Source organism: Pogona vitticeps, chromosome 1, assembly GCF_051106095.1.
Source record: "Pogona vitticeps strain Pit_001003342236 chromosome 1, PviZW2.1, whole genome shotgun sequence".
NCBI lineage: Eukaryota > Metazoa > Chordata > Lepidosauria > Squamata > Agamidae > Pogona > Pogona vitticeps.
In genome coordinates this window covers 57,970,905-57,998,857 of record NC_135783.1, presented here as the reverse complement: position 1 = coordinate 57,998,857, position 27,953 = coordinate 57,970,905, and the positions used below count along the sequence as shown (strand labels likewise).

Genomic DNA, 27,953 nt, shown 5'->3' with positions numbered 1-27,953 from the left:
TTCCTAAGTATTTTGGAATAAATCTGACTTTAATTCCACAAAAAATATAATAAAAATAATATTATTTGCCTAAGGATGCCTCTGCTCAGTAAAGGAGGTAGTGAGCCTGAGCCCCACTCCTGGAGCTATGCAATAGTTTTAAAGGCAGCTTTTAATCTTTTAAGAGTAGAGTTTGGTCTAGATGGGCGGGGTATAAATTAAATAAAGAATAAATTTTAAAAAAATCACCCAACCCTGTTATGATCAGTTCCTGACTCCAGGCATTATGTAAAACGTAAAAACACAAACTGTGGGCAAGCTGACCAAATTGAATCCCTTGCCTCACCCTAGCCGTGCGGTAACATCCCCTCATTCCAGCCTTTTCCACCACAAGAAAAGAAGCATGGATTGGCATCCTCTGCCTTTTACATTGCCTCCAACTTCAGCCTGCCCACACGGCTACGGCCCTGCAGAGAGGAAGGCCTCCTTTCCCATTGCTCAAGAGGCCCAGGCCCGGCAGCGTCTCTCCCAAACTTTTTAGGCTGTCAGCCCACGGCAAAGAGTAAATTCCTAACCCCTTTGGAAGCCTTTTCAGCTGCAAAACAAGGGAAAACGGCTTCTAATACACAAAACACATTTGGCTCCTGTCACACAGGGTCAAGCCACACAAATCCTGTTTGTGTACCACCACTCTGTGTAGCCACAGCCGTAATAAGAAAACGCTTCGAATACAAGCAGGAATCCTATAGGCAAACTTGACTGAAGCTCAGTCAACAATTTTGGAAGAGATTCTGGTGCAGCTGAAGAAAATCTAACAAAAAGCAAAGTTTCCCTCCTCCTTTCTCACGCCATCCTCTTTTCCCCACCCCAAGTTCAAAAAAATCAGTCTTTACCTCAGCAGGATAGCTGTCCTCAAGTTTTCGCATTTTTCTACTCAAAAAGCGGAAGACCATCAGAGCCAGGGCTAGACGGTCTTCTTCCGCTTGCGAATTACAGCAGCAGGACTGGACCAGGACAGAGGCGATCACATGGGCTGTTACCTTCTGCTTCACAGTTTGAGCCTCCTTCTCTGCAATACCAATGAGACCTTCCACCTTGAAAGGAAATTGCAAAATTCTAAGACAGTTTCCAGTGATATTAGTTGCTCTGAAAGGTGCTTGGCTAATCGTTGCAGAGAAGTCTCACATGTCCTTGCCAGAGCTTGGAAGAGTTGCATTTTGGGACTACAACTCCCCAACATCCCCCAGCTGATATTGCACCTGGAGAATTCTGGAAGTTGTATTCCCAAAACAGAACTTCCCAGAGTCCGCTGCTGGCTTCCCCATCTATTTTCCATTTCAACAATGACTGCAAGGGCAATTTTGTCTGCGAGATTGGCAAGATGGTCCTTGTGCATAAGATACTGGGAGGTAGATGCCCAATCTCACTCTAATTTGGCTCCCACACCTTATAAAGGTTTTGGGCAGATGCTCTCAAGGTAATTCGTGTAGAGACAAAACACAGACTACTGTCCCGAAATCTAACACCTGACCGTTTCTTTGATTCTCCCAGCTGCCTCCTGTCTTCTCATACAGCCAAGCTATGGACTAGAGCAGAAAGTGGGATTTAAAAACAAAGCAAATGAAATGCACAAAGCCCATCTACTGAGTCAAATATTAGTCCACTTAGTTCAGTATCGACCACCAGAGGTATGCAATTTGATCACCACTCAAAAGGTTTTGGATTATGGTTCTCATTGGGCCCGATCTGCATAGCTTGGATAATGGATTATGGAAGTGGAAAACACTATATTGCCCACCCTTGGTCTACAGTGACTGACACCAGTTCCTTAGGTTTTCACACAGGTGTCTTGGACAGCCCTACCTAGAAATATCAGGGACTGGCCCTGGGACATTCTATGTGCAAAGCGTGTACTTTAATACTAAGCTACATCCCTCTCTTCTTAGGGAAAATTTCAAGTCCTTTCCTCAACAATAAAGTTTCCAGAACAAAGCATGTTTTAAAGGCAACATTCTGCCTACCATGTATGAAAGTTTTCTACCATTTCTGTCTTAAGGATACAAATACAGCAAATAAAAAAGCTAGACTATGAAGAGGAAAGGCCGTATCTCAGTGAATGTTTGTTTTTCATAAAAATGCAGTACCTGTTAAGGTACCCAAGAATTTTTTGAACTGGAGATGCCAAGTAGCAATGCCTGGAAAAACCATCAACTAAGACCTTGGATAGCTGTTGTCACTGTCAGAATAGATTTTTCTGAGTTCAGTGGACCCATCATCAAATACCCAAGGCAGCTTTGTATGTTCTCATCCTTCCACACTGCCACTTATCCATGTAAGTATCCAGCATCTGTCATCAAATGCAGGCTTCAGTAACTACAGCACACATATACACTTAATGCACAAGTTGTACTGTTTTATTGTCGTATCATCTGTATCAAGTGCCCATACTTCTACTGCTGAAAACTGCCATTTCTATTTAAAAGTAGACGATAAATTGCATACTAACGCTCTGTGACACAAAGGAAGGGTCCTCTGAAATCAGGTTATCTGACAAGAGGGCGATCAGTTTTGCATTAGATGCATGCATCACATCTTCTGGCTTCACCGCTTTGATTGCATTCTGGAAAGCTATTTCAAAATAACACCAAGAAATAACCACATAAGATAAAATAAGAAAACACTCTGAATAATGAAAATGGGAGATACTCAATAACCTCTTCAAAACCACTGCATTCAGGGTAATCCTATTCATATATTTTTGAAGTATTAGTATTACTGAGCTTTTTTACATGCACTTACACCACATAATTGTTCTCGAAAATTCTCATTTCCAGCATATGCTAGGCTAATACAAGCAGATGCAAACTTTCCAACACAGTTCAAATGAATTTTTATACTCTTTAAGTCACCTCCTGTCTTCTGAAAGCTACAATACCAACTGCACCTCTTTCCAGTAGACATGCTGGCTGCAGGTAATCTGAGTATTGTACATCAAAACAACCTGTTCCTCTGTTTGGAGGTACCAGAGGACTGTCATGCCACAGAAGATTTTGTTTGAGCAGTGTAAGTTATTTTCATTTACCAGTAATTCTAAAATTATAAATTAGTTCTCACAGTACCAAAAACATCTGGCTTCTTTTCTCAACTATATTTCTATGTTTTTTAAAAGAATGCTCAATATTTGACAATAAATGATGCTAAAACAACAAATGAAATCATTCTGCCACTTCTTCTCCTTTGTGCGCAGGAGGCCTTTAAGACCTTTTCTGCACACTTCAGAAAGAAACAGCTGTGCTTTGCTGCTGAAATTGAGCAGCAAACAGCTGAATCTAAAGAGCAGCCTTAATAAGGGTTACCGCGAGTCATTTTATCAGTGTCAAATTAAGGATGAAAGCTTTAATGAACGCTATCTTTGCCAGCATTTCCCTAGCATTCCTTTTTCTAAAACAATAACTCTTTAGAGAAGTATGTCTTTCTCCATTTAACAGGGTGTTTAAACAGTCTGAAAGGTTTATCTGAACAAGAAATCTTTCCACCTATTCCTTACAGTCACAGCCAGTTGCTTTTTCAAAAAGTGTCATTTCCAAAGTTGACTTAAAATTATTTGACAGTGAATTAAATTTATTCTGTAAGGAATTAAAGGTAATTGGGAGGCACTTCATTTGTAATAACAAGTATTTCAACCCGAGTAGGTGTGTGGGGAAATTTTTATTGTAATAAAATATTATATATTTCAGGGAAAACTACTAAACTATACCACTTTGCCTGAGACTATATCCTTTTTTCCTGTGCAAACCTCATGGACGTTGTGCAGCCCGGCTTTAGCGTAAGGACATTTTAATATGTTTTAAAGACTTACCTTCTGGACAGCCTTTCAACAAAGGATGAAGGGAACAAATACCAGATTCCATTATACAAAGTGCCATTTTCCATTCAGTGGATTTTGGATCACTACCAGTTACTACTATGAACGGCAGCAGTTGTAGGACTAATTGGTTTAAGAGATCTTTGTTCTCTTTAAGAACCTCCTTTTTAATTAACAGGTGGATTGCAGTCCCCAGGATCTTGCACCTACCATACACACATGAAGGCAAAAAAAAGGATGCTTTTAGTTTGTATCTCCACTAAAAAAAAAAAAAAACAAACAAACAAAAAAACTACAAATCAAGGTTCTGCTTTCTCAAGCATATTTTTCATGTTCTGATATGATTAAATAACATCTTTAATGTCAAATATACAGGGAGATCTGGCCCAAAATATTTTCCTGTATGAGACAAAGCAGCCACCCACTCAAGTCAGATTATTTTGGCAACTGAGACAAAAAATCCCACTACCAGTGCTTTCACTGCCAGACAGTAAAAACAGAGTAAATTAACTAACAGTATGCTTTCCCTTCATGACACGCATGAACGCAGCCTCTTCGTTTTAATAGGAAGCCTGTGCTGCATTTATTTAGAGTATATTGCTAAAGCGGTTGTGGAGGGCCTGGAAATCGCCATCTGCCTCATTTTCCATTCTCCTGCCCTGCCCCCCCCCATTACTGTCACTTTTGGTTTTGGAAAATAAGGCTGTTTTGAACCTCTGAAAAGTTTGCTCAGCTATCCCCTCCACAACACAGCCTAAAATTGTATCTTCTGGAAGTTTCTGATTGTCCATTTTCAGGCTAAATTTTTTCATAGGCAGTGAAAAGATCAGAAGGCTGACTAGGGCCAATGAGCCACCATCTTCTACATTCTTTTATTTAACTAAATCCATTAGCTAAGTATATTGCCACGCTTAGTTTCTTGTAAAAAATAGTCTAACTATCTTAACATTTTTATTTGGTTTTGGTTTTCCCTATATTTCATATATTTCCATCGTTCTGGATTGTGCATCACTGTGATAAAAATAAAGAAAGCTACCTAATTATATTCACGCCTTTTTGGTGATGGCCTCCAGTCTCTACAGGAAGTTACCAACTGAGATATGCCAGGCTCCTTCCCTCCTTGTATTTAGGAAATTGGTGAAAACATAATTATTCAAAGCTGTCTTCAACAACTTTTTCTCCTGGATGCCGTTACTTGTAACAAAAAATTAGTATGAATTTTAGACCTATACTTGCGAATTGCCATATTGTTGAATGTATTCTGTTACATGGAGTCTTGTGGGGTTTTAAGTGTTAGCTTGCAAACTACCCAGTGTACTGCTTGCACTACTGAGGCTGTATATAAATCAAATCAAAGCCATCAATTAATATTCTTTTAACTGACACCAATCCCACAATAAAAGAATTGTATCTGCAACTTTTTGATCACAAGACAAGTCATTGAATGGTATCTGCAACATATCTTATAATTTCAAAAGGTATTGGCAGACTCCACAGAAAGAATCCATGTCAAGCATCCAACACCATTTATTGGGGGGGGGGGGGGAAACAAATATAATGTGAAAGTCTTAACAATGTAGAAAAGAGTCATTTACCATTTGTCATCCTTAGAGAGGTCCGCTCTTTCAAAGAGGCATACCAGATTAAAGGCAATTTGTTCATCACAAGTCTTTAGACTAACCAAGAAAGTCTAGAATAAAGCAAAGATTACAATTTTTAAATTTTTGCCCACATATGATATAAACCTAATGCATAATTTTAATCAAAAATTCATCTCAAGAAATGCATCTTATATTGATGGAAAATGTGGTAAGCTAACTTTCACTACAGGCCAACAAACTGTAATTGCTATTCTTAATTTAGCATTGTTCTTGAATATTAATTAACCTTAATTACAAGTACCTTTCAAATGTTACAAACAATATCACAAGGCCTGAATCTCCACTATTTATATACAGTGGTGCCTCGCATTGTGACATTAATTCGTTCCAGCGAAATCGCTGTTGAACGAAAACGTCGCAATCTGAAATAATTTTTAAACACGATTAATGCGTTCCTATGGGCTTAAAACTCGCAGTTCAGTCAAGATCCTCCATAGCGCGGCCATTTCTGGTGCCTCTTAAGCGAGGAATCCATCCCAGAAAACAGCGGGCGGCCATCTTTTTTCCCTGGTGGCCATTTTGAAACTGTTGATCAGCTGTGCGAAAATGGTCACTTTGCGATGATTGGTCATCGCAAAGCGAAAATACCCATAGGGAATATCGCTAAGCGATCACAAAAGCGATCGCAAAATCTTCGTCGCAAAGCGATTTCATCGCTAAACAGAGCGCTCGCTAAGCGAGGCACCACTGTAGTAGTCCATTAGTTTGCTTGTGCACTATATAAATATCTTCATACCCTGATATATATGCCCATGCTTTCCAAGTGTCGGTGATCTAATGAAGAAAATGCTAAGTGTTGTGAGGCTCTATTTCTGTAACCTTTATATTTATCTGGAGAACTCATGTCCCTAAGAAAAATCTGCAACAGCTGATACAACTCACTAGGATGAAACCAGTCCACTCAGTTAGAATCCAGGATAAAAATAAGGTCAAAGTATAATCTGGCCCCTGGCCTGAAATTTCCTAACTCTAAACAAGAATGGATACATTGTTGCTTACTTTTATTTTACATTTCCCCCATCTTTTGTCCTACATTCAAGCCAGCATTTGTGAGTCTTCTCCCTAACTTATTTCTGACAACCACCCTCTGAGGTAGGTTAGGCCCAGAGAGTATGACTACCTCTAGATAAATCCATGATCTTCAAGGTCAAGCAGGGATTTGAAACCAAGCCTCCTGAGTCCTAGTCCAACCTTCTAATCATGCCAGATTAGCTCCTCCAATGCACTCTTAATCTAGAGTACAATCTTATAAGTGTCTGCTCAAAAGCAAGCTCATTGAGCCAAGGGTATAGGACTTCACAGAATTAACGGAGAGACCTAACAAAGATTCCCTTTCCACAGATGTATGGTGTTTGTAGAAGAGCCATTTTAGAATAGTTTGAAATTCCAAACATCCTTTGGCCTTTTGAGTGATCAAGACGTACCTCTAATGCACTAAGAGATGACATAACTACTTCTAGGTTATCATCCTTCAGTCGTGCTAAAATTGCCTCTTCAATGAAGGAATCATCAAAGCCCTCCTAAAAAGAAAAGGGGAGAAGGAATAAGCATCCTAAAATTAAGCTAAATTGTCACAAGCTAATATTTGCAGTGAAAAAACTGAATCTAAAAGAACAAACCTGTATCTGATGTACAAAAATATATATACTCTTTTTATGCAATACATTATAGGTGACAGTAAGCAGTAGAGATCAAATGGTGCACAGAATCACAATTGTAGCGGAAGGTTAACTCTCTTGTGTACTTTATAACCAAAACTTTGAAAAGTTACTTTTTCAAGACTACAAGTCAAAGATGTCCTTACACAGCATGGTCACCAGTCACGGTGTCTAGGGAAATGTTGGAGCTATAATTCGAAGTAGTAAACTTTCTAACCTAGCTGAATGTTTCTTTACATTCTTATTCTCAGCCTTGTATTTAGACTGTACATCATTTACAAAGAACAAAGATGGGTGTGTATGTTTAACTGTAGCCAACAAAACAAAAGATTTCCTTTTGCATAAGCCTGGGCACAGGTAGGAAAAATGTGGCTTGAACAATATCGTACACTCAATAGAGCTTCTAGCAGAATGAGCAATACAATGCTGGTTTGCATGCAGAAATTCCTAGATTTCATCTCTGTTGTCAGGAATTGGCAAGATCTGTCTTAAGTACTCCCAGTCAGTGAATACTGAGCTAGAAGGTTCTGTCATATGATCTGTAGAATTTCGATTGCTCTTAGTTCTTGCCCCCAAAAAAGATAGTTACATGGAAAGATAAATGTCCTTATGAGACAAAACATAAGATTCAATGAGAAGTAACTTCAGAAAATTTATTATAAATATACCTATCTCTGTCACAACCTGGAACAATACTTGCAGAGCTGATACTGCATAAGGAGAAGCCATGAGGGACCAGACCAAAGGCCTATCTAGACCAATATTCTAATTACACAGCAGCAACCCGATACCTACAAAACACCTAAGCAGTATATGACACAGCTAAGAAGTCCAGTATAGACGTAAACTGCTTTGTACAAGAATTCCAAAAGAATGATGAAGAAGAACCAACCTTTGATGCTTCAATGATTTCCTTCAAGTGCTGAATAGCCAGGACTCTGACTGCTGGCTGTGGATGATTCAAGCTAAGCAGCAGAGATGTATCAGAATCTTCTAGAAACTAGAAAAACAATTTTACCATTACTCAGGCAGCAGTTGCATGCCCACTTAGCTGAAACTGCGCCCAACAGAACTCAATGAGACTTATTTCTCAGTAGACATATGTGAATTTGGACTGTCACTATCTTAACATAGAAAGATTATGGTGAATGAAACAATTATGTAAAAAACCATTTTTAACATGCATCCACATATACTAGAGCTGAATAATGTAGTCATTTATTATATTTGATCTGTTTTTTATAGGATTAGCCCCATGCCATCTGTTTTTAAAGGTTATTTGTTCTTTTTTTAGCACATAAAATTATTTTCACTCACGTTGATTGTTTAGGAGCTCAGAATACAGCTCCAAAAATAGGCAGATACATTCTTGTGCCACAGTCATTCACTTTATTTCTGCAACAACAGTGAAGACACATGGACACAGTTCCTCTGACTCACCTGGTATTTACCCCCACTCACTGAAAGGGAAATAAATTGATGGAAGAGTTCTTGCTCCTTTTGGCTTCTAACATCTTTCAGATACTCCTCCAATACCAAATCTAGAGTTCTAGGATATCTGGAAAAGGCGAAGAGGGAATATTCTAAGGCACTCTATTTATGAATTTCAGGACAGGTAAATATAGCTTCCAGATGATTAATAAAGGTGCAAAAATATATTCTACTCTTAACTCCGTGTAATTTTAAAACAATGCTCTCCACAGCGAGCAGGGTGGGTTGGTTTCCCACTGCGGGTTGACTGGGGTGGAGATTAAGGTCAAAGAAGGGTGTATCCATTTTCTGAGCAAGGGCAGGCATGGATCTGCATCTTGAATTTTTTTGGCTTGTGTGTTTAGTCGTTTAGTCGTGTCCGACTCTTCGTGACCCCATGGACCAGAGCACGCCAGGCCCTCCTGTCTTCTACTGCCTCCCGGAGTTGTGTCAGGTTCATGTTGGTTGCTTCGCAGACACTGTCCAGCCATCTCATCCTTGGTCGTCCCCTTCTCCTCTTGCCATCACACCTTCCTAACATCAAGGTTTTTTCCAAGGACTCTTTTCTTCTCATGAGATGGCCAAAGTACTGGAGCCTCAGCTTCAGGATCTGTCCTTCAAGCGAGCATTCAGGGTTGATTTCCTTTAGAACTGATAGGTTTGTTCTCCTTGCAGTCCAGGGGATTCTCAAGAGCCTCCTCCAGCACCACAATTCAAAGGCATCAATTCTTCGGCGGTCTGCTTTCTTTATGGTCCAGCTCTCACTTCCATACATCACGACAGGAAAAACCATAGCTTTGACTATTCGGACTTTTGTTGGCAAGGTGATGTCTCTGCTTTTCAAGATGCTGTCAAGATTTGTCATCGCTTTCCTCCCAAGAAGAAGGCGCCTTTTAATTTCAGGGCTGCTGTCTCCATCTGCAGTGATCATGGAGCCCAGGAAGATAAAATTTGACACTGCCTCCATATCTTCCCCTTCTATTTCCCAGGAGGTGATGGGACCAGTGGCCATGATCTTAGTTTTTTTGATGTTGAGTTTCAGACCGTTTTTTGCACTCTCCTCTTTCACTCTCATTACAAGGTTCTTTAATTCCTCCTCACTTTCTGCCATCAGAGTGGTATCATCTGCATATCGGAGGTTGTTGATATTTCTTCCGGCAATCTTAATTCCGGCTTGGGTTTCTTCCAGTCCAGCCTTCCGCATGATGTATTCTGCATATAAGTTAAATAAGCTGGGGGACAATATACAGCCTTGCCGTACTCCTTTCCCAATTTTGAACCACTCAGTTGTTCCATGACCAGTTCTAACTGTTGCTTCCTGTCCCACATATAGGTTTCTCAGGAGACAGATAAAGTGGTCAGGCACTCCCATTTCTTTAAGAACTTGCCATAGTTTGCTGTTGTCCACACAGTCAAAGGCTTTCGCATAGTCAATGAAGCAGAAGTAGATATTTTTCTGGAACTCTTTAGCTTTCTCCATAAACCAGCGCAAGTCAGCAATTTGGTCTCGAGTTCCTCTGCCTCTTCGGAATCCAGCTTGTACTACTGGGAGTTCTCGGTCCACATACTGCTGAAGCCTACCTTGGAGGATTTTGAGCATAACCTTGCTAGCGTGCGAAATGAGTGCAATTGTACGGTAGTTGGAGCATTCTTTGGCACTGCCTTTCTTTGGGATTGGGATGTAGACTGATCTTTTCCAATCCTCTGGCCACTGTTGAGTTTTCCAAACTTGCTGGCATATTGAATGTAGCACCTTAACAGCATCATCTTTCAAGATTTTAAATAGTTCAACTGGAATGCCATCACCTCCACTGGCCTTGTTGTTAGCCAGGCTTTCTAAGGCCCACTTGACTTCGCTCTCCAGGATGTCTGGCTCCAGGTCAGCAACTACATTGTCTGGGTTGTCCGGGATATCCAAATCTTTCTGATATAATTCCTCTGTGTATTCTTGCCACCTCTTCTTGACGTCTTCTGCTTCTGTTAGGTCCTTCCCATTTTTGTCTTTTATCATGTTCATCTTTGCACAAAATGTTCCTCTAATATGTCCAATTTTCCTGAACAGATCTCTGGTCTTTCCTTTTCTGTTATCTTCCTCTATTTCTTTGCATTGTTCATTTAAGAAGGCCCTCTTGTCTCTCCTTGCTATTCTTTGGAAGTCTGCATTCAAGTTTCTGTAACTTTCCCTATCTCCCTTGCATTTTGCTTCCCTTCTCCTCTCTGCTATTTCTAAGGCCTCGTTGGACAGCCACTTTGCTTTCTTGCATTTCCTTTTCTTTGGGATGGTTTTCATTGCTGCCTCCTGGACAATGTTACGAGCCTCTATCCAAAGTTCTTCAGGCACTCTGTCCACCAAATCTAGTTCCTTAAATCTGTTCTTTACTTCCACTGTGTATTCATAAGGGATTTGGTTTAGATTATACCTGAGTGGCCCAGTGGTTTTTCCTAATCTCTTCAGTCTAAGCTTGAATTTTGCTATGAGAAGCTGATGATCAGAATTGCAGTCAGCTCCAGGTCTTGTTTTTGCTGACTGTATAGAGCTTCTCCATCTTTGGCTGCAGAGAATATAATCAATCTGATTTCGATATTGCCCATCTGGTGATTTCCATGTATAGAGTCGCCTCTTGTGTTGTTGGAAAAGAGTGTTTGTGATGACCAGCTTATTCTCTTGACAAAACTCTATTAGCCTTTGTCCTGCTTCATTCTGAACTCCAAGGCCAAACTTCCCTGTTGTTCCTTTTATCTCTTGGCTCCCTACTTTAGCATTCCAGTCCCCTAGAATGAGAAGAACATCTTTCTTTGGTGTCAGTTCTAGAAGGTGTTGTAAATCTTCATAGAATTGTTCAATTTCAGTCTCCTCAGCAATGCTGGTTGGTGCATAAACTTGGATTATTGTGATGTGTTTTTTTTTTTAACTTTTTTGGCTTAGTTTAAAAAATAAGTATTTTCTTTAAACTAAATGTTTTCTTTTCTTTGGGGAATCTGAACTCTACTACCCACTCTTACAATTACTAACTCCTGCCAATGCACGGACTGGATCCATAGGTGACAATTTCTTCTTTACTTACTTTCTTTCAAACAGCCTGATTAAAGAAAGCAATTCTGTATTAATCTCAGCCATTTTGTCAGAATCAGAGTCACACTCCAGACCATACGATATATATTCCTTCAGAAATTTACTGAAAAGACAACAAATTAACATAGGAAGTTAAAAGCAGCCATGGTGAATCAGGCTAAAGGCCTGTCTAAGCTAGCAATCTGTTCATGCATCAGATAACCAGGTGCCACAACCAAGACATAAATGCAACAGCAACCTCCAACAAGAAATTATCTTTTCATTATTTTGAAAACATTCTTATGATTTTAAACTTTAAACTATATACTGGGCCCACTTGTCTTTTTAAAACATATTGATCTCTAACAAAATATTTTCCCCACAACCTAAATGCGAAATACAACTGGATAATTTATAATAAAACTACATTGGAATTTAAAAGCTTTGAAATATCAAGATTTGTATAGGCTCCAAGTTATAGATCTTTGGAAGGAAAAAAAAAGGAGGTGGGGGATCTGGAAGAGACAAGCAATACAATGTTCTGTCTGGAAAACTAAACAGTGATACAAAAATGATTCAGTGTCCACCAGAAGTTCTCAAAGTAACCAAAGGTATGAGATGAAACTAGCTCAGTAAAAGAGATTAGCTTACCAGGCCAACAAATGAGCCATATCTTTTTCTAATGGTATATTTGCAATTATGGTCTCTAGATGTTTTATACTGTTTTGATTAGCAACCATATTTGATTCTTCTACTTCTGAAAATACAAAGGTATTTAAAAAGACAGATCAACAACTTCTAGAAATAAGTACATTTAATATAAATATTCACAATTTTTAGTTGTGCTTGAACAACTAAAATTCCATAGTATAGCATGTTTAACATTTTAATTTAACATTTCTGGCCTATGGTGGTCCATGGGAGATGATAGATATCACATCTGAATGTTATGTTGGGGGGTGGGATGAGATGAGGGGCACTTTCCCCCTCCAAGATCTACTGGAGGCCATACTAATATGCCTCAATAAAAGGAAACCGCAAAAGAAAAAAGTGGCTACAGCCCACCTCTGTTTTTTAATATTCTTTAAAAGTTGAGAGTCTATATTTTGTTTACAAAAAGGAACGGTAGTGTCTGAAGGCTTTCAAGAGCAGCAATCTTTTTTTCCCACCAAATATTTTTTGGGAGGGTAAAGGAATTCAGGCACTGCAAAAATGGGTTAGGGGAGACACATCATTTGCACCCCTGCATTAAGCCATGTTTTATGTAGACCATGTTGCTTTAGCCAAGAATTGTCCAGCAGATTAGTTACAATTCTGGATTCAGGCACAACAATTTAAGATTTAAGCTAACTACAGATTGTAACAAGCTATGGTTTCTAGTTGTGGTTTACAGCTAGCTAAGAAACCACTGCTTCTTTGTGGCGATGGTTTCAAAAAGAATAAGAAACCAGGATTCAAGGACCCACAATGCGATGTACAATTCCATGCAAACTTTGCTACAGCAAAGAAGCCAATGTAAGCAATACTGTACTCTGTCCTATCAGCTCACCCCCATTAATCATGCTTTCAATGGAAGCAAAACACCTAAATTCCATGTATAAGTTGCACTTTTAATTGTATTAACATACCTGCCCTTCCATAGATAACTGACTGAACCAGGTGTGGCAACATGTAATGCAAAACTGGGTTGATGTCATAACTGGCTGACATTTCTTGAAGGGTGGCAATCAAGTTGGGTATATTACACAGATGGGTAAATGGCCTGCACAAGAAAACATCAAATGGCAATCATAAAGGTGCTTCCTTACTAAATATTTTAAAGAATTTTCAGTCATTAAGACAAATTACACAGTCGAAGCAAAATAGCATAGTACAGTTTTCATCGAGCTGAAATTGTTATTGTTGTTTAGTCGTGTCTGACTCTATGTGACCCCATGGACCAGAGCACGCCAGGCCCTTCTGTCCTCCACTGCCTCCCGGAGTTGGGTTATATTCATATTGGTAGCTTCGATGACACTGTCCAACCATCTCATCCTCTGTCATCCCTTTCTCCTCCTGCCTTCACACTTTCCCAACATCAGCGTCTCTTCCAGGGAGTCTTCTCTTCTCTGAGTATTGGAGCCTCAGCTTCAGGATCTGTCCTTTCAGTGAGCACTTAGGGTTGATTTCCTTTAGAATGGATAGGTTGGTTCTCCTTGCAGTCCTGGGGACTCTCAAGAGCCTCCTCCAACACCACAATTCAAAAGCATTAATTCTTCGGCGGTCAGCTTTCTTTATGGTCCAGCTCTCACTGAACCTGATATAACATATCTTCATGAATTTCAAAAACACAATAGGGTTACAGTACAGACTTGTATCCTTACTAGATCTCTATGGAGTTGAATACTCATTTCCCAATGGAAGTATACTGCTTCGTTTATGGCACATCAAGGTTATAAAATATATACATATATTTGGGAGAGGTACATATATACACACACAGCAGCAGAAGTGCGTGTATATATCTATACATATAGTATATGCATGCACAGGTAAGTTGAATCTGAAAGGAAATCAGAAGTGAGAATTCACTGAACTCAGAAAATGTTTTCATTTCAAGATCTGTGTGAATCAAGATCTATACAAGGAAGCTCCAAAATACCTGGCTCCAGTCATCTCTAAATCAGTAGGGAAGAATATCTCACATTACGTATTTCTAATTTCCAACATTATGGATAATATTGAGTTTACAGACTGATCAGTGTTATTTTTCAGAATAAAGTACTGATTAACTGATACAGATGTACTGTAAAACAGAAATAAAACAACTACCTGTTAGAGCAGCGTGACAATGGAACCAATTACCTCGGGAGGCGGTGAGTGCTCCAAGGCTGGAGGCATTCAAGAGAAAATTGGACAATCATCTGTCAGATCTGCTTTGATTTGGATTCCTTCATTGAGCAGGGGGCTGGATTCAATGACCTTATACAACTGAATTGCTCTATGGCTGTATAAAACATTTTTTCTTAAACATTCAATCAAGATATGCTTACTTTTTCCCAAGACCTTCTTCCTTCTGGCTCTGCAGAAGAACTATCAGGCAGCCCAGTCCCTCTCTGAACAGGGAAGGAGCTTTGGTCAAAGTCTTGCTGATTAGCAATGTCAAGGAATGAACCAGAGACTTTTCCATAGTCATCTTCACGGCCAACTGGCTAACAATCATGTAAGTTGCTGCTCTGTAATCCACCAAGGATGATTTCAAACCCTATAGTGAGGATGGAATTCAATATGCATGTGATAATTTAAGAAAAAAGAAGTAAAACAGATCTTTAAGAGAATGACATTTCCCATCACCAATAATTACAGTGCTTTTCACAGAACACAAGATTCAACATATGGCCAGTTTACCAACAAAAGCCTGTGTCCACCAACTGGAAAATACTTTCACAGGAACCCAATGCTGTAATCTGGTGAGCAACGAAATGAAGAAAACCAGATCAAGTACCTTTTGGATATAAGGAAGCAATTTGGAGACTAAAGTGTCTGTTATTCTTGGTGCAGCCCCAAGAGCAGACACAACTGTAGAGGCATAAAAAGTAAACAAGACTCTCATCTGTGATAAACTCCCTGGATGAAGTAAAAAGGTCTGCAGAGGGGGAGAGAAAGAAGAAATGTTTTTAGGATAACAAGAGAACAAAGAAACAAAGCTCACAGCACAGGACTACATGTTTCCCAGAGCTTTATATGCTTTCCACAGGATAACTTTGAACTGCTTCACCCATATGAAGTGAGACATTTGGTACTCTCCACTCTTTTGCTTTTTAAGAGTGGGTAACTAGAGCTTGAGAGCATCTGGTTAAGACATATAACATTTGAGGGCATTTTAAGCATTGAGAGAGACATTTTCACAGGAATTTTTCAGTTTTTCCCCATTCTATTATTAATTCAAAATTGCAAGGGAAGAATTCCTAGGGTTTTTCTATGTATAAATGTTTCTGAGGTGTAATATCAGAATTGGCTATAGAGACTATTTCTGTATATTTTCCTGTCCCTCTTCTCAACACATAGAGGATCCTAGCAGCTGGTGAGATAGATCACTGAAGGTTCTAGACACTAACAGACAATGTTTATTCTCCACTGCTACATTTCCTGAGGTCATGCTGTTGATCGCCATGCAACTAGATTCGGTCTTAGGTTTGGTAAATGGTTTCAATGGCCAAATGGCACTTTGGGGAATGAAACTGTCGTGATGAAAGAGCTGGTAAGTAAAATCAAAAAGTTACCATTGTGTTGCTTTTTAACATTATTCCTTCATCAGGAAAATACCTTTTTTGTAAGAACAATTAATAAAGAAAAATGAATGGATACAGTATCCAACATTTTTGTAATTTTGTAACGTATTTATGTAATCTATTTAGTAAACAAAAACCATTGTTCATAGCTGTCCAGTATACTGTAAGTAGGTCCCAACAGAGTAAATTTTATTTCCTTTAGTTTCACTGCTGTTTTCTGGTTTATTTTCAATAATAGAATATAGATTTTTTAAAAATTCCTTATTTAAACTCAAATGGACACAGAAACAATCAAACTGGCACTATAGTAGGAAAATACACTCACCTTTACAGATTTTGTCACTAGTCTGCATATAAAATCCATAAAACCCAGATCTTTGTAGCAATGTGTAATCAATGTTCCCCTTGCAAGAGGGACTCCCGGTTTCTGTAAATTAGAAGATCAAGGATAAAAATCATTTAAAAAATCGACAATATACTAGATTGTTGAACTATTTAAAAAAACCTGGTGAAATATAACAGGCTATAGTAAGTAGTTTCCATTACTATATGCAAGGTAGCCTGCATATAAAACTGAGATTAATATTAAATTTGCATGAAGTTTTTGCTGACTACCAGGCATGGGATTTTTTTTTTATGTTTTAGACTACAAATCCCACAATTGTCTATTCTGGGTATTCCATCTGACAGACCCACCTAATTGTGGCTTATCTGGTAAAGCTGTGACGTTTAGCATAAACCCAATCTCCTATTTAGAAAGGAATCTGCCAGCTAACAGTGGGGCAGCTTCCTTTCTGCATAGGAAGCTAGATCTACGCCAAGCCTTGATTTCTTCCCAGTTAGGTCTTTTCTCCAGGTGAGCCACATTTAGCTGCTTGTAGATGTAGGTCTGTTGGCTAGAAAACCCAGAACTGATTATGGGATTTGTAATCCAACAAAATGCCTAGTTACACATAGTTTACATGTATACCCAAAGCATTTATATATGTCACAATTTAGTAGTTTAGCCTTGTAATCTAACCCTATACATGTATAACCAAAAGTGTATCCCAGAAATCAATCCAATGGAGTTTACACCAAAATGAGCATGCATAAAATTGTTTGCCAACATTATTAAAGCACAGAATTGAGTAACCATATCTACAAATACTGGTGTTTTCTCCGCATTCACTTGCCAAGGAGCAAAGCATCCCAAATTGGTAGGTCAGTTTTGATCAAGCCCCAACTTTTCTTTCTACAACAGCCAGTGCACAAAAGAGGAACATAAACAAACATGACATGGACAGCTAAGTGCAAACTAATCAATGAGATTATGTCAAACTGCTGTGGGCAGTCATAAGTCACAACGTTAAGACTACACACGCTCGTCTTTTTCCTTTGCTACTTTACCTGAATTGGGTGAAGCCAATGCCACTTGTGAGTAGGATCACTAATTTTCAGAAGCTGGATAACTCGCACAAACAACTTGGTTTCATGATATGGCAACACACAGCCAACCAAACTGTCCTGGTTATATAGGTGAATATGAAACCTAATCAAAACAAAGCACAGTACATCCATATGGTCAGATACAGGAATATCCAAGTCAGGGAAGCAAGGAATACAGGCACACCATCTCACCCTTGCATTGCTCTGGAAGGTTGTCACCTTGTGGTTTGGACATGATTTGTGATAATTAGACATGAGATTTTCAGAATTTGTGTACTACATCTCCTGAAAGTCTATAGGGATTTCCCCAGGTAGATTTACGGGGTGGGTGGGGGAGATTTGATCAAGTCAAGTCTCAAAAAGTGTTTTCATGTTCTTACAGATAAAGAGTTTGAACTCCAGCACTACGTTTTGACCCATGGAGAAGAAAGGGAAAAGGAATGGATAGGGTTAAGTCCCATAACCCCTTGTAAAATCTTGTCTTCTCCACAAGATAAAAATGACTGCAGAGATTGAATTCACTAGTTGTAAAAACATGAAAACTCCTGTAAAGACTTCCATTTCTTAATCTAATCCTCCAGAGGTCTGGCTGGGGGCATCCCTTAGTCTTCAGGGGCTTTAGTCTACAAATTCAAAAAATCTCATGCAAAATGTTAACAGTCCAGAAGACTGGAACAGTTGTTCTTTTTTTAAAGTTAGATAACTTAATGGTAAGTAACATTTAAAGACTATTGGTAGGTTACCTGTGAATCAGCCACTCGAGGCATTTCTGTGCTGGTTTAAGCATGAAGTAAGGAGACAAATGAATCAAGAACAAAGAAATGTTTTCATCCAGCTGTTGGTTAACTGCTTTAGTTTGGACACTGCGCTCCAAACCTTTGGACATTTGGCTGAAAAGTGTTGACTGAAACATCTCAAAGGATGGATCAATTCCAATCAGCTCTTCCAGGCCAGTGCACCCTAAAAATGAAGTCAGAATAGGTTCAGTCAATCACACAATTTGAAGTCTTTATAAATTATTCAATATATAGGATCCTTGGAGATGTGGTCACCTTGTACATAACAATTGATCCAGCATTTACAAACAGTGCACCTGACTGACATATGACAAGTTGACTGGGAAAACATTATTTTCTTCCAGAATACTGTACAAAAATCCATCTAAGCTCAAAATACCCAGTCTGATATACTGAACAGCCTGATGGACGAGGACTCTGGAGACTAGGGTTTAAATCTCACTTGGCCATGGAAATTCACTGGAGGAGTGCAAATGGTAAAACCACTCCTTGAATGTCTCACTTACCTTGAAAGCCCCATTAGGATTGCCCAAAGTTGGTTCACATTTGATGGTATGTTGCATAACTAACTATATGGGCTCAGTGAGTATCTGACATAACTGGTCTACAATATTTTAGAAGTCATCTCCTTCAAAGCTCAAATATGCTATTTATTATGTATTTGATGTGCTGAATTCAAATATGACAATTAAAATAACTGAGTGGCTACTGATTCCAAGATATTTAAGTTTTTACATTTTACGTCTATGTACATTGTATAGATGTTTTTATCATGAATTGTAAATTTGAATCTTTTCATGTGTTTATGGTTGCTTACATAAAAATATATCACCTGTAGTATTTATGCAGCACTGTGAAAATCAGCAAAAGAATTACATAAATAAAATGTATTATGAAACAAAGGACAAAAAACTATTATGTACATAGTTTAGTCCTATTCAATGTCTACTTTGAGCTTCTTGGCTTGTCTCTTGTATTCATTAAGTGGAGCATCTCTTGCCAGTGTCCAGCAATAGTCTGCAAGCATTTATGGGGAGGTTCCATTTGCCCTGATAAGAGTTTCTCCATTGCTGCAATGTCCTGATGAAATTGCTCGCTGTGCTCATCGTTCATTGCTCGACAGTTCAGTGAAAAGAAATCCAGCTGAAAGCTGCTTGTGTTTTGCCCATGGCCTTTACAAAGTTCTTCATCAGACCGAGCTTCGTGTGTAAGGGTGATAACAAAATATTCCTTGATTCAACAAGTGGTGGATGCTCAACACTTTTCCTCTCTGTCTCCAATGACTGTTCAAGTGGCCAATCTATCTTGATGTAGTGGGAATCTCTTGCACTACTATCCCATTCACGGAGAAAACAGCAATACCTGATGTATCCAATCTGCAGGCCAAGGAAGAGAGCAACAACCTTCACATTGCCACAAAACTGCCACTGATGCTGGTCATAGTTTATGCCCCTCAAAAGTTGTTTCCTGTTGTCATACATTTCCTTCATATGGACTGCATGACCGACTAGGATTGATGGCAAAACATTGCCATTATGCAGCAAAACACCTTCAAATCTCTTCTTTGATGACTCAATGGACAGTCTCCACTCATCTGGATTGTGAACAATGCTGGAAGGCTACCATGACACCACTGATGTTGTTGCAGGCTAAAATTGTTCTGCTTAAAAAGCAAGTACTATCCAAACCCAGTCACAGATTTATTCAAAGAAGCGGTTAAAGATGCATTTTAGTCATTTCTGGTTTAAATTGAGATCCCTTCCCTTTATAACTCACATATCCCAAGTCAAGGGTCACTATTCCCAAGTCAAGGCGACTCAATAGCATATCTTGAAAATATACTATCTGTTGGGGCAGATAAATCACTGGAATAACCTCTGTGGTGGGCTGATAATCTGTTTTCAGTTCCAATTTCTGGAATTATTGGAAAATTCTGGGAATTGGAGTCCCAAACCATTAAAAAACACTCTCCTATTGATCTTAGTGCCTAGCCATCATTTGTGGTTCCCTGTTCCTCGATTTGGAGAAGGGACAAGATCCTTTCTATGCTGTTGCTCAAACTTTAGCTCCAGTGGGGAGCTAAGGTCCAAAATCTGACAGAGTGCATCCCTAGCGGAGACTGTGGCTATGGTCTTAAGAGCCCCACTTACCTATGGCGAAGAAGGTCTCCCTGTCAATACTGGCAGCTTCCTTGCAATCAAACAGCAGCGAAGCTGCTTCACTTCGAGACAAGAGGCTGGGATCATTCTGGGGGAGCGCAAGGCGCTTCAGCTGGTGCGCAAGAGATGTCATCGTTCACACTTCTGTGGAAGGAAAATCCATCATAGGGTTTGACAAATCCTGTTTTTCAAACAGCATTCGCATCGATGCAGTTTAACCAACACCTCCCCGAAATCTTTCAACGTGCCTCCGTTAACGGAATACCAACCACCGCGTCCAATGCGGTACATAAAAGAAAGGCAGAGAAAGACCCGGCGACTTCGACAACGCATCCTGAAATGAGAAGATCACACTTACCTCTCCGAGCTCCGCGCCTGAAGAACGATCACTCCCGGGAGGACCCCCGAGCCTGGCACGCAAATGCCCACGTTCCCGATCGCTGCCTTCAACAGACCATTCCACCTTCGCCTCCCCACGTGGGAAGAGGTATTCCCAGATGTTTCACCTTCGGCCCGGAAGGACAAGCGAGAGGCCGGCGCTTCCGCTTCCGTTGCGAGGAGACGCGCAGAAGCGACTTCCGCCCGGCCGGTCGCCCTTCCTGCCGCGGGTCTTGCTCTTTGCTGCCCCCTCGAGGCCTCCGACCGGCGGAAGAGCTTGCGGGGAGCTCACGTCGTTCTGGAGATCCACATGTTCCCCACCCTTACTGGAGGTACTGACAGCAACAGCCTCACTGGAGCAAAGTTATGACACCAAAGCAGAAGAAACACCTCTACCAGGGAGATTTTAGGCACACATTATCTCTTCCTACGGCACTATTACACTGGCAAAGAAATATATATGTGCTCCCACTCGACAGAGACTCTTCTTATAGGTGAGCTGGTTGGATGAGGAGGCAATGATCTTGGGAGATCCTGCTTCAAGTCCCCTCTGAGCCATAAAAGACACTAGATAACATGGGGCCAGTTGTTTTTCCCTTGGCACCACTTCATAAGGTTTTTCTAAAGATAAAGTGGTGGGAAGGAGAAGAGCTTGGTTGCCTTGAGCTCACTGAAAGATAGACAATAAATTAAATTTGAGAGTATGTGTATTGCAGTTATATCCTCCCTCCTGTGAATTCAAGGTCGTATAACATGCCTTTCTTCCTATTTCCTCACACCAGCCCTGTGAGGAAATAGGAATGAAGGGCTAGAACTCACCTAATCAGTTTCCTGCCTTGTTGGGGACTAGGATCAGGATCTTCACCATCACTGTCCAGAACTCCAACCATTATGCCACACCAGTCAGACTACGACTGTAGGCAAAACCAGTATAGAGCATACACTAGGAGGAGATAATCATTCAACCTGTTACAAAAAAACTCAGGATATTCTAGACACTGGCCGAACTCTCTCTACCCTAAGAAGAGCACTAGCCTGCCCATTCACTACGAGCCAACATATTGTGATTGCTCTGAAGGCACATGGCTACTCTCTTGAAGTTGCTCCCCTCTTGGGCAAAGAGACCAGTGCTGAGAGGGGTCCCACATTTGTGGCCAGCTGCCCCCCTCGACTGGTTTTCAGCTGATAAAGCCATAATATCCTCTGGGACAAGTACTGTAAATGTTGAGGAAGATCACCTTCGTACAAAACAAATCTTGATCTTATGGCTCAGCTGTTAAAAAGGTCTGTATGTTGTTACACAAATCATCTCACATAGTGCTTAAGCATGTGGCACACCTTTTAAAAGAATGGCTGAATTGGTCATGGAACTTAGACCCCCATAAGATGTTAAAAGACCACGATAGCTTTGTGTGTGTGTTTGGAAATTAAACATTTCTGATTCTTCTGCAAAGTTCCCTGGGCTCCCTTGGGATAGCTTTCACTATGTGAAAGCTTTTGAGGGTCATGGGATGGTGGAAGGCCTTTAATTTCCAAAAATCATTGTTGCTAGGATGATTCTTTCTTTATTATGCCACAGATGAGGAAAAGCTGGTGCAAGGCAGAGACTCAGCAAAGCGGCTGAAAGCACATGACTGAAAGCTTGTAATAGGTTATTCTATACCCAAGTCCTGCCCCCCTCCCCCTCCCCTTTGCATTCCCCAGACTAAACCATTTTTAAAATCCTGGGTCTGTCTCGCCATTTTTTCCAATCGTATGCCAGCACTATTTGTAGTTTCCCACCTGTCACTATGCGTTTTACATTGTAAGTCTGTACTGTGTTCCTAGAGGTCTAGTCGTGCATTTACAGACAGGGAGGAAGGCTGATTCTCAGATCACTCTGGGTGTTTCTTCTCTCAATGAATTTTAAGACACTGTCAGAGTAAGGCTGCAGTCCAAGAAGTGATTTCATAGGAAGTGGCTGCATTGAAGTAAAAGTGCAACTTTGGAGCCAGATTTGGGAGTATGATTCTCCACTTATGTCCCAGGAGAAATGCCAGCCAAATGTGTAGAGCTGGGCATGCTGCACAGTCCCCAGACATGCCCCAAAGAAGAGAACAGTAAACTGCTTCTGAGTACCGTATACCTAGAAAACCTTAGAAAGGGTTGCCACAGTTCATTATCAGTTTGAACAATTATGGCATATACTCGTAAAAATAATCATGAATCATTTGCAGGCCAATCCAATGTCACTGTATTGATATATTGTTGTTTTTAACTTCCTATGTGAAGGGTGGCTGCCATGCAGTCTGTAGGCCACATGTCGCTCCTGTGGTCATTGTTGCACTTGCATCTTTTTTGTTAAAAATTCCCCCTGTGCCTTCTTGGAGGGGCAATTTTGCTGTGTTTTGAGGAGCCCTATTTAGCTTCCGGGGTTTCCATATTCCAAAACATTTATTTTTAAAAAACAGTCAGTGGCCACTACTGGATAAAAGAGGGCTTTTTCAATTTAGAACAATACTTCAAAAAAAGAGTTAAATCCATTTTTCAGTCAACAAAACCCTCCTGCAGTAGCCTTTTCATTACGTAACAACTGCATTAAAAAAAAGAAATGTGGAAATTAGCTTCTTCGGCTGTGATCCTCCCCCTTTATCCCCACTTTTTTTGGCAAATTTGAAGAATGTCCCTCAGCCCAACTGACGTCAGCTACCCGTGCTCTGTATTCAAACAGCGTCACTCTTCAGTAAATTCCTTTCTGCTACTTTACATCGCCTTGTATTGTCTATTATAATATTACTTCTTTGTGTCTACAAAAAAAAAAAAAAAAGGATTCAGATCTGCAAATTCTGGAGCTAAGCCTGGTTAAGACAATCATGTTTATTTATTTATTTAAAATATTTTTACCCCACCTTTCTCCTTAAAAGGATCCAAGGTGGCTTACAAAATTAAAAGGATAATATTTAAAATCTAAGAACACTAAATGTACAAATATTTAAAAAGAATTCAACAAGTATCATATTAAATTGGTAAATAAAATGAACACTAAAGACACATTTAAAAACAGCAAAGCACCACAATCCAGTCTGAAAACCCCCTCTCAAACTGCCAGTCACTAAGGAAAAGCCTGCCTGAAGAGAAAAGACAGCAAAGATGGGGCCAGCCTGGCCTCCCGTGGGAGGGCATTCCAGAATCTGAGAGCAGCAAGAGAAAAGGCCCTCTCCTGTGTCCCCACCAAGCACACCTGGGAGGGTGGTGGGACCAAAAGAAAGGCCTCCCCTTTCTCTCCTGGATCTTAAAGCCCAAGCAGGCTCATAGAGGGAGACACGGTCTTTTTAGATAGCTTGGACCCAAGCCATTTAGGGCTTTGTAGCTTAAAACCAGAACTTTGAGTTCTGCCCAGAAACGGATCCACTGCTTGTGGAGCAGTTGTAACAGGGGAGTCATATGTTCCCTGCAACCAGCCCCCAGTCAACATTCTGGTGGCGACCTTTTGGACACACTGGAGTTTCTGAGCACTTTGCAGAAGTGCGTTCTGGATTGTTTAAAAACCATCATTGGTCTTTCTGAATGTAACAGCCTCTGTTTCATTACCTCCCTACCCTTCCTGTTTCATATTGTGCCTTTTTTAAAAAAATGTTTGTTTTTATCTTTCAGGGGCTACCTATCATTACCCAGATTGAGGGAACTGCCTCAGGCAGCTCATTTGTTGGGTGTCATGGAAGGGCAGTAAATTGTCAGTTGTTTAATTCATGGCCATTGTATTTTTAGTGCATGGCGAGGGGAGAGGCGTTTGTGAGATTTTCTCTTTAGGTGCCAAAATAATTTGGCAGACCTTGTAGTGCCATTTGCTGTTCCACTTCAGGCCATGTGTAAATTCAGTGTGCAACTGATATCTTAACTTGGCGCAATTTGTCTCCAAAAGTTTGTGGGGGGTATGTAAGAAGATTTTGACTCCCAAGTGGTTACAATGACTGATTTCATCAGAGACTGAGCTAGTTTTAACATTGGTTCAAATGACACACCATCTCAATGAGGAAGTAAAAGCTGTATTCAGCGATTATGAAAGCATTCCACGCATGATGAAGAGTGTGTGCTAGACCTGCACCTTCCAGTTGCTTTAGGCACACAAAAGTAACTGTTTGGAGGGGAACTCAGTTTGTTCTTGTAAGCTCTTGATAGGAGCCAGAAATGTGAGTACAGTATATGCTCAGTGATTATGGCTTAGCCATTATGGTTGGGATTATAAAAAAAATGAGAAATTACAGATTCTCTTCAAGGGATTAACTAATTCAGGGAGACATTTGTTTCTGGAAGAAATTCTACTCATGGTCTGAAGCTTATGTCTCCTGCCATTCTGTGAGTTAAATGCGCTTCACACTTGATCTTGTTTCATTTTAATTTTTGAGGAAATGCTGGGGAGTGCTGCTGCCACCTGCTGGCCACATGTGTTTCAATGTCTTTTAGTTTCCCCATTCTGCACCGCAGGGAACCCAAATGACTATTCATTTAACTGTAAAGGCAGAGTTCATAGACTTCATTGGCAGATCTAGACTTTGGGAGGAAGTGGGAGGGGGTGAGTTTAGGAATATTGTTGTGGTTTCATATGTGTTATTATTTTGTTGCTGAAGCTGTTGTTCATGAACCTGAATAGGTAACATTTCTTGGTCTTACATCAAGGTCACATGGGGCTTTCCTAGGTAGAGCGTCGAGCAAAATTAGTCATAGTGTTCTCACTGCATGATAGAAGGGGGAAGTGAGTAGAGAGTAGTTTCTAAAGCCACTAGCAGCTGAAAATGGTAGCTTCTTGTCCTGGGCAATCACATTCATTGTGCCAAACCCAGTCCTTTCAGAAACTCAATGTGATGTTAAAAAAGTTATGCAAGAATGCATGAAACGTGTTTGGCAAGAACAGATATTTTCTCTGATGGTTATCTTTGTTCATCTGGCACACTTCTACCTTTATACACTTTTTTACCGCCTTTGGCACTGAAATACCCAAAGAGACCTTTTGGTAGTGTGGGCGGCATATAAATTAAACAAACAAACAAACAAATAAACAAATAAATAAATAAATAAATGCACTGCATGACTAGTAGTAGCCAGGCACCGGTTGGCCTGTTCTCCATAAATTTGTTTTTGTACAAGTTATCCACAAACACCGAAACTCAAAGTTGATTTCCAGCTTGAGGTGTTGTCCTATCATTGTCTGGGCACACAGGCCAATTCAGGGACTAGATTGTTGTATGTATGTAAATTGAAACTTAATCCAGACAAGACAAAGATGCTTCTGGTCAGCTGAAAGGTAGATCCAGAAATAGATATGCAGCCTGTACTGGATGGGGTTACAACCCCCCTGAAAAAAACAGGTACGCAGCTTAAGGGTGCTCCTGGATTCATTCCTAAGCCTGGATGCCCAGGTCTCGGCACTGGCCAAGAGTGCATTGTACAATTAAAACTAGTGCGCTAGCTATGTCCATTTCTTGAGAGATCTGATCTCATCACGATGACACATGCCCTAGTTACTTCCCAGCTGGATTACTGTAATGCGCTCTATGTGGGGCTGCCAATGGAAAGTGCCAGGAAATGTGAGTCCAAAATGCAGCAACCAGATTGCTGGCTAGGTCTGGTTACAGGGATCACAGAACCTTCCTGTTACAACAGCTCCACTGGCTGCTGATCTGTCTGGTTCTGGGCACAATTCAGAGTGCTGGTTTTAACCTATAAAGCCTTAAATGGCCTGGGTGCAAGCTATCTTAAAGACTGTATCTCCTATTATGAGCTGGCTGAGGTGTTAAGATCATCAGGAGAGACCTTTCTCTTGGTCCCACTGCCTTCACAGGTGCATCTGATGGGGACACTGGAGAAGGCCTTCTCTGTTGCTGCTCCCAGACTTTGGAACTCCCTCCCACAGGAGGCCAGACTGGTCCCATCTTTGCTGTCCTACTGCAAGCAGGCAAAAACTTTTCTCTTCAGGGAAGCATTCACTCCAGTGTACTTGCCTTTCTCATGTGCAACTTTACCCGTGTGTGAGCGTGTTTACGGGACTCCACCCTCCTGTTTGCAGAGTTCCATTGCAACCGGAACCTGAGGGGTTGAAAAAGATATCTGCATGATTCAATCTAATTTCTGTCTAGAGGGGTAGGCATTGTTGAGCACATCTGGAAAGTACTAGGTTGAGGAAGGCTATCTTTGAGTGTTAACAACCTGAGTGCTTAAGTTCGGCCACTGATGTGTTTTATCTCTTCTTGTTTCTATCTCCACCTGCCTTTGGCAATCTGTATGCTGTTCACTTACCACCATGGGTTATGAGCAGATGGCATAAAACTTGACGTGAGAGGGTGTAGGCCCCAGCACTAAGTATCGGGCAGATGAGAGGAGAATAAGTCTTTTCAGGAGCTGGCTGGCAGGAAGGTAACTTTTCTTAGGATTCTCCAGATGCAGCTGAAGTTCCCCGATGAGAGGCAGCTGAGGGGGCAGGAAGCAGAAAAGGGCAGGATTGGGAAAACAGAGGCCTATTTCTGAAGGATATGTGGGATGATGCAAAAGAGGGGAATGCTGGAAGCCATTTCTAAAATAAGTGCTCCCTAGACTTTAGCTCTCCTTCCTGCTTTCCAGAACCTGGACTCCAAGGAACTCCAGTGAAGTTAACTGGGTCCCAAAGTTGACAAGTGGCACACAAGGGTTTAGAGACTGTAATTCGGCCCTATGAGACTGGGGGGGAAAGGGCAGGGGGGAGTAACGCTGTACCACTAATAAAATCTGCTCTGAGCCAAGAAGCTGAGCTGGAGCTCATGGAGTTATTGCCGAGGGACCCTGGTCCAACCAGCACCTCAGGAGGGGGTACCGGTGAGATGCACACTTGAAAAAACCTTGTTCAAATGCCCCTAAAAGGTTTAAATATGCCCTTTAAACATACCTGTAAGGCATAACTAGAACATGCTGTTACCAATCGTTATATTCCTTTTGAATGGTAACTATATCATAACCTTGCTGTAAAAAGACAGTAATTCATCACCACTAATTGTGTTACTTCAATTTGTTACTTTCCACTTCTGGCTATTAATTGCCTGGAAAAAACAAGGCTGATTTCAGCTGAGCACAAAGAGAGGCAAAGTGATATGTCCCAGAGATCATGCCTGAGACAGTTTGCTGAAGTACGTATCCTCTTCCCACTGCTATTCTCTGTCTGATGGAGGCCCACCTGAGGCTCCACTCCTTTTCCTTTGGCTGGGTTAAAAAAAAACTGTGTTCAACAG

General features: G+C 40.6%; 1 protein-coding gene across 1 annotated transcript in view; it reads right to left on the bottom strand.

Moving 5' to 3' along the window:
- Positions 1-20,863, bottom strand: part of HEATR1 (HEAT repeat containing 1) — a 50,709-nt gene extending 29,846 nt beyond the window's left edge. The window contains exons 1-17 of the mRNA XM_020787176.3: positions 20,699-20,863; positions 20,332-20,484; positions 18,128-18,344; positions 17,346-17,487; positions 16,282-16,383; positions 15,170-15,310; positions 14,718-14,929; positions 13,314-13,447; positions 12,337-12,442; positions 11,699-11,809; positions 8,604-8,721; positions 8,056-8,163; positions 6,930-7,025; positions 5,440-5,534; positions 3,839-4,050; positions 2,486-2,607; positions 873-1,073 (exon numbers count right to left, since the gene is read on the bottom strand). Coding sequence (XP_020642835.3) covers positions 873-1,073; positions 2,486-2,607; positions 3,839-4,050; positions 5,440-5,534; positions 6,930-7,025; positions 8,056-8,163; positions 8,604-8,721; positions 11,699-11,809; positions 12,337-12,442; positions 13,314-13,447; positions 14,718-14,929; positions 15,170-15,310; positions 16,282-16,383; positions 17,346-17,487; positions 18,128-18,344; positions 20,332-20,473 — 2,259 coding nt within the window. The 5' untranslated portion in view covers positions 20,474-20,484; positions 20,699-20,863. The remainder of the gene's footprint in view (positions 1-872; positions 1,074-2,485; positions 2,608-3,838; positions 4,051-5,439; positions 5,535-6,929; positions 7,026-8,055; positions 8,164-8,603; positions 8,722-11,698; positions 11,810-12,336; positions 12,443-13,313; positions 13,448-14,717; positions 14,930-15,169; positions 15,311-16,281; positions 16,384-17,345; positions 17,488-18,127; positions 18,345-20,331; positions 20,485-20,698) is intronic.
- Positions 20,864-27,953: the final 7,090 nt, after the last annotated feature.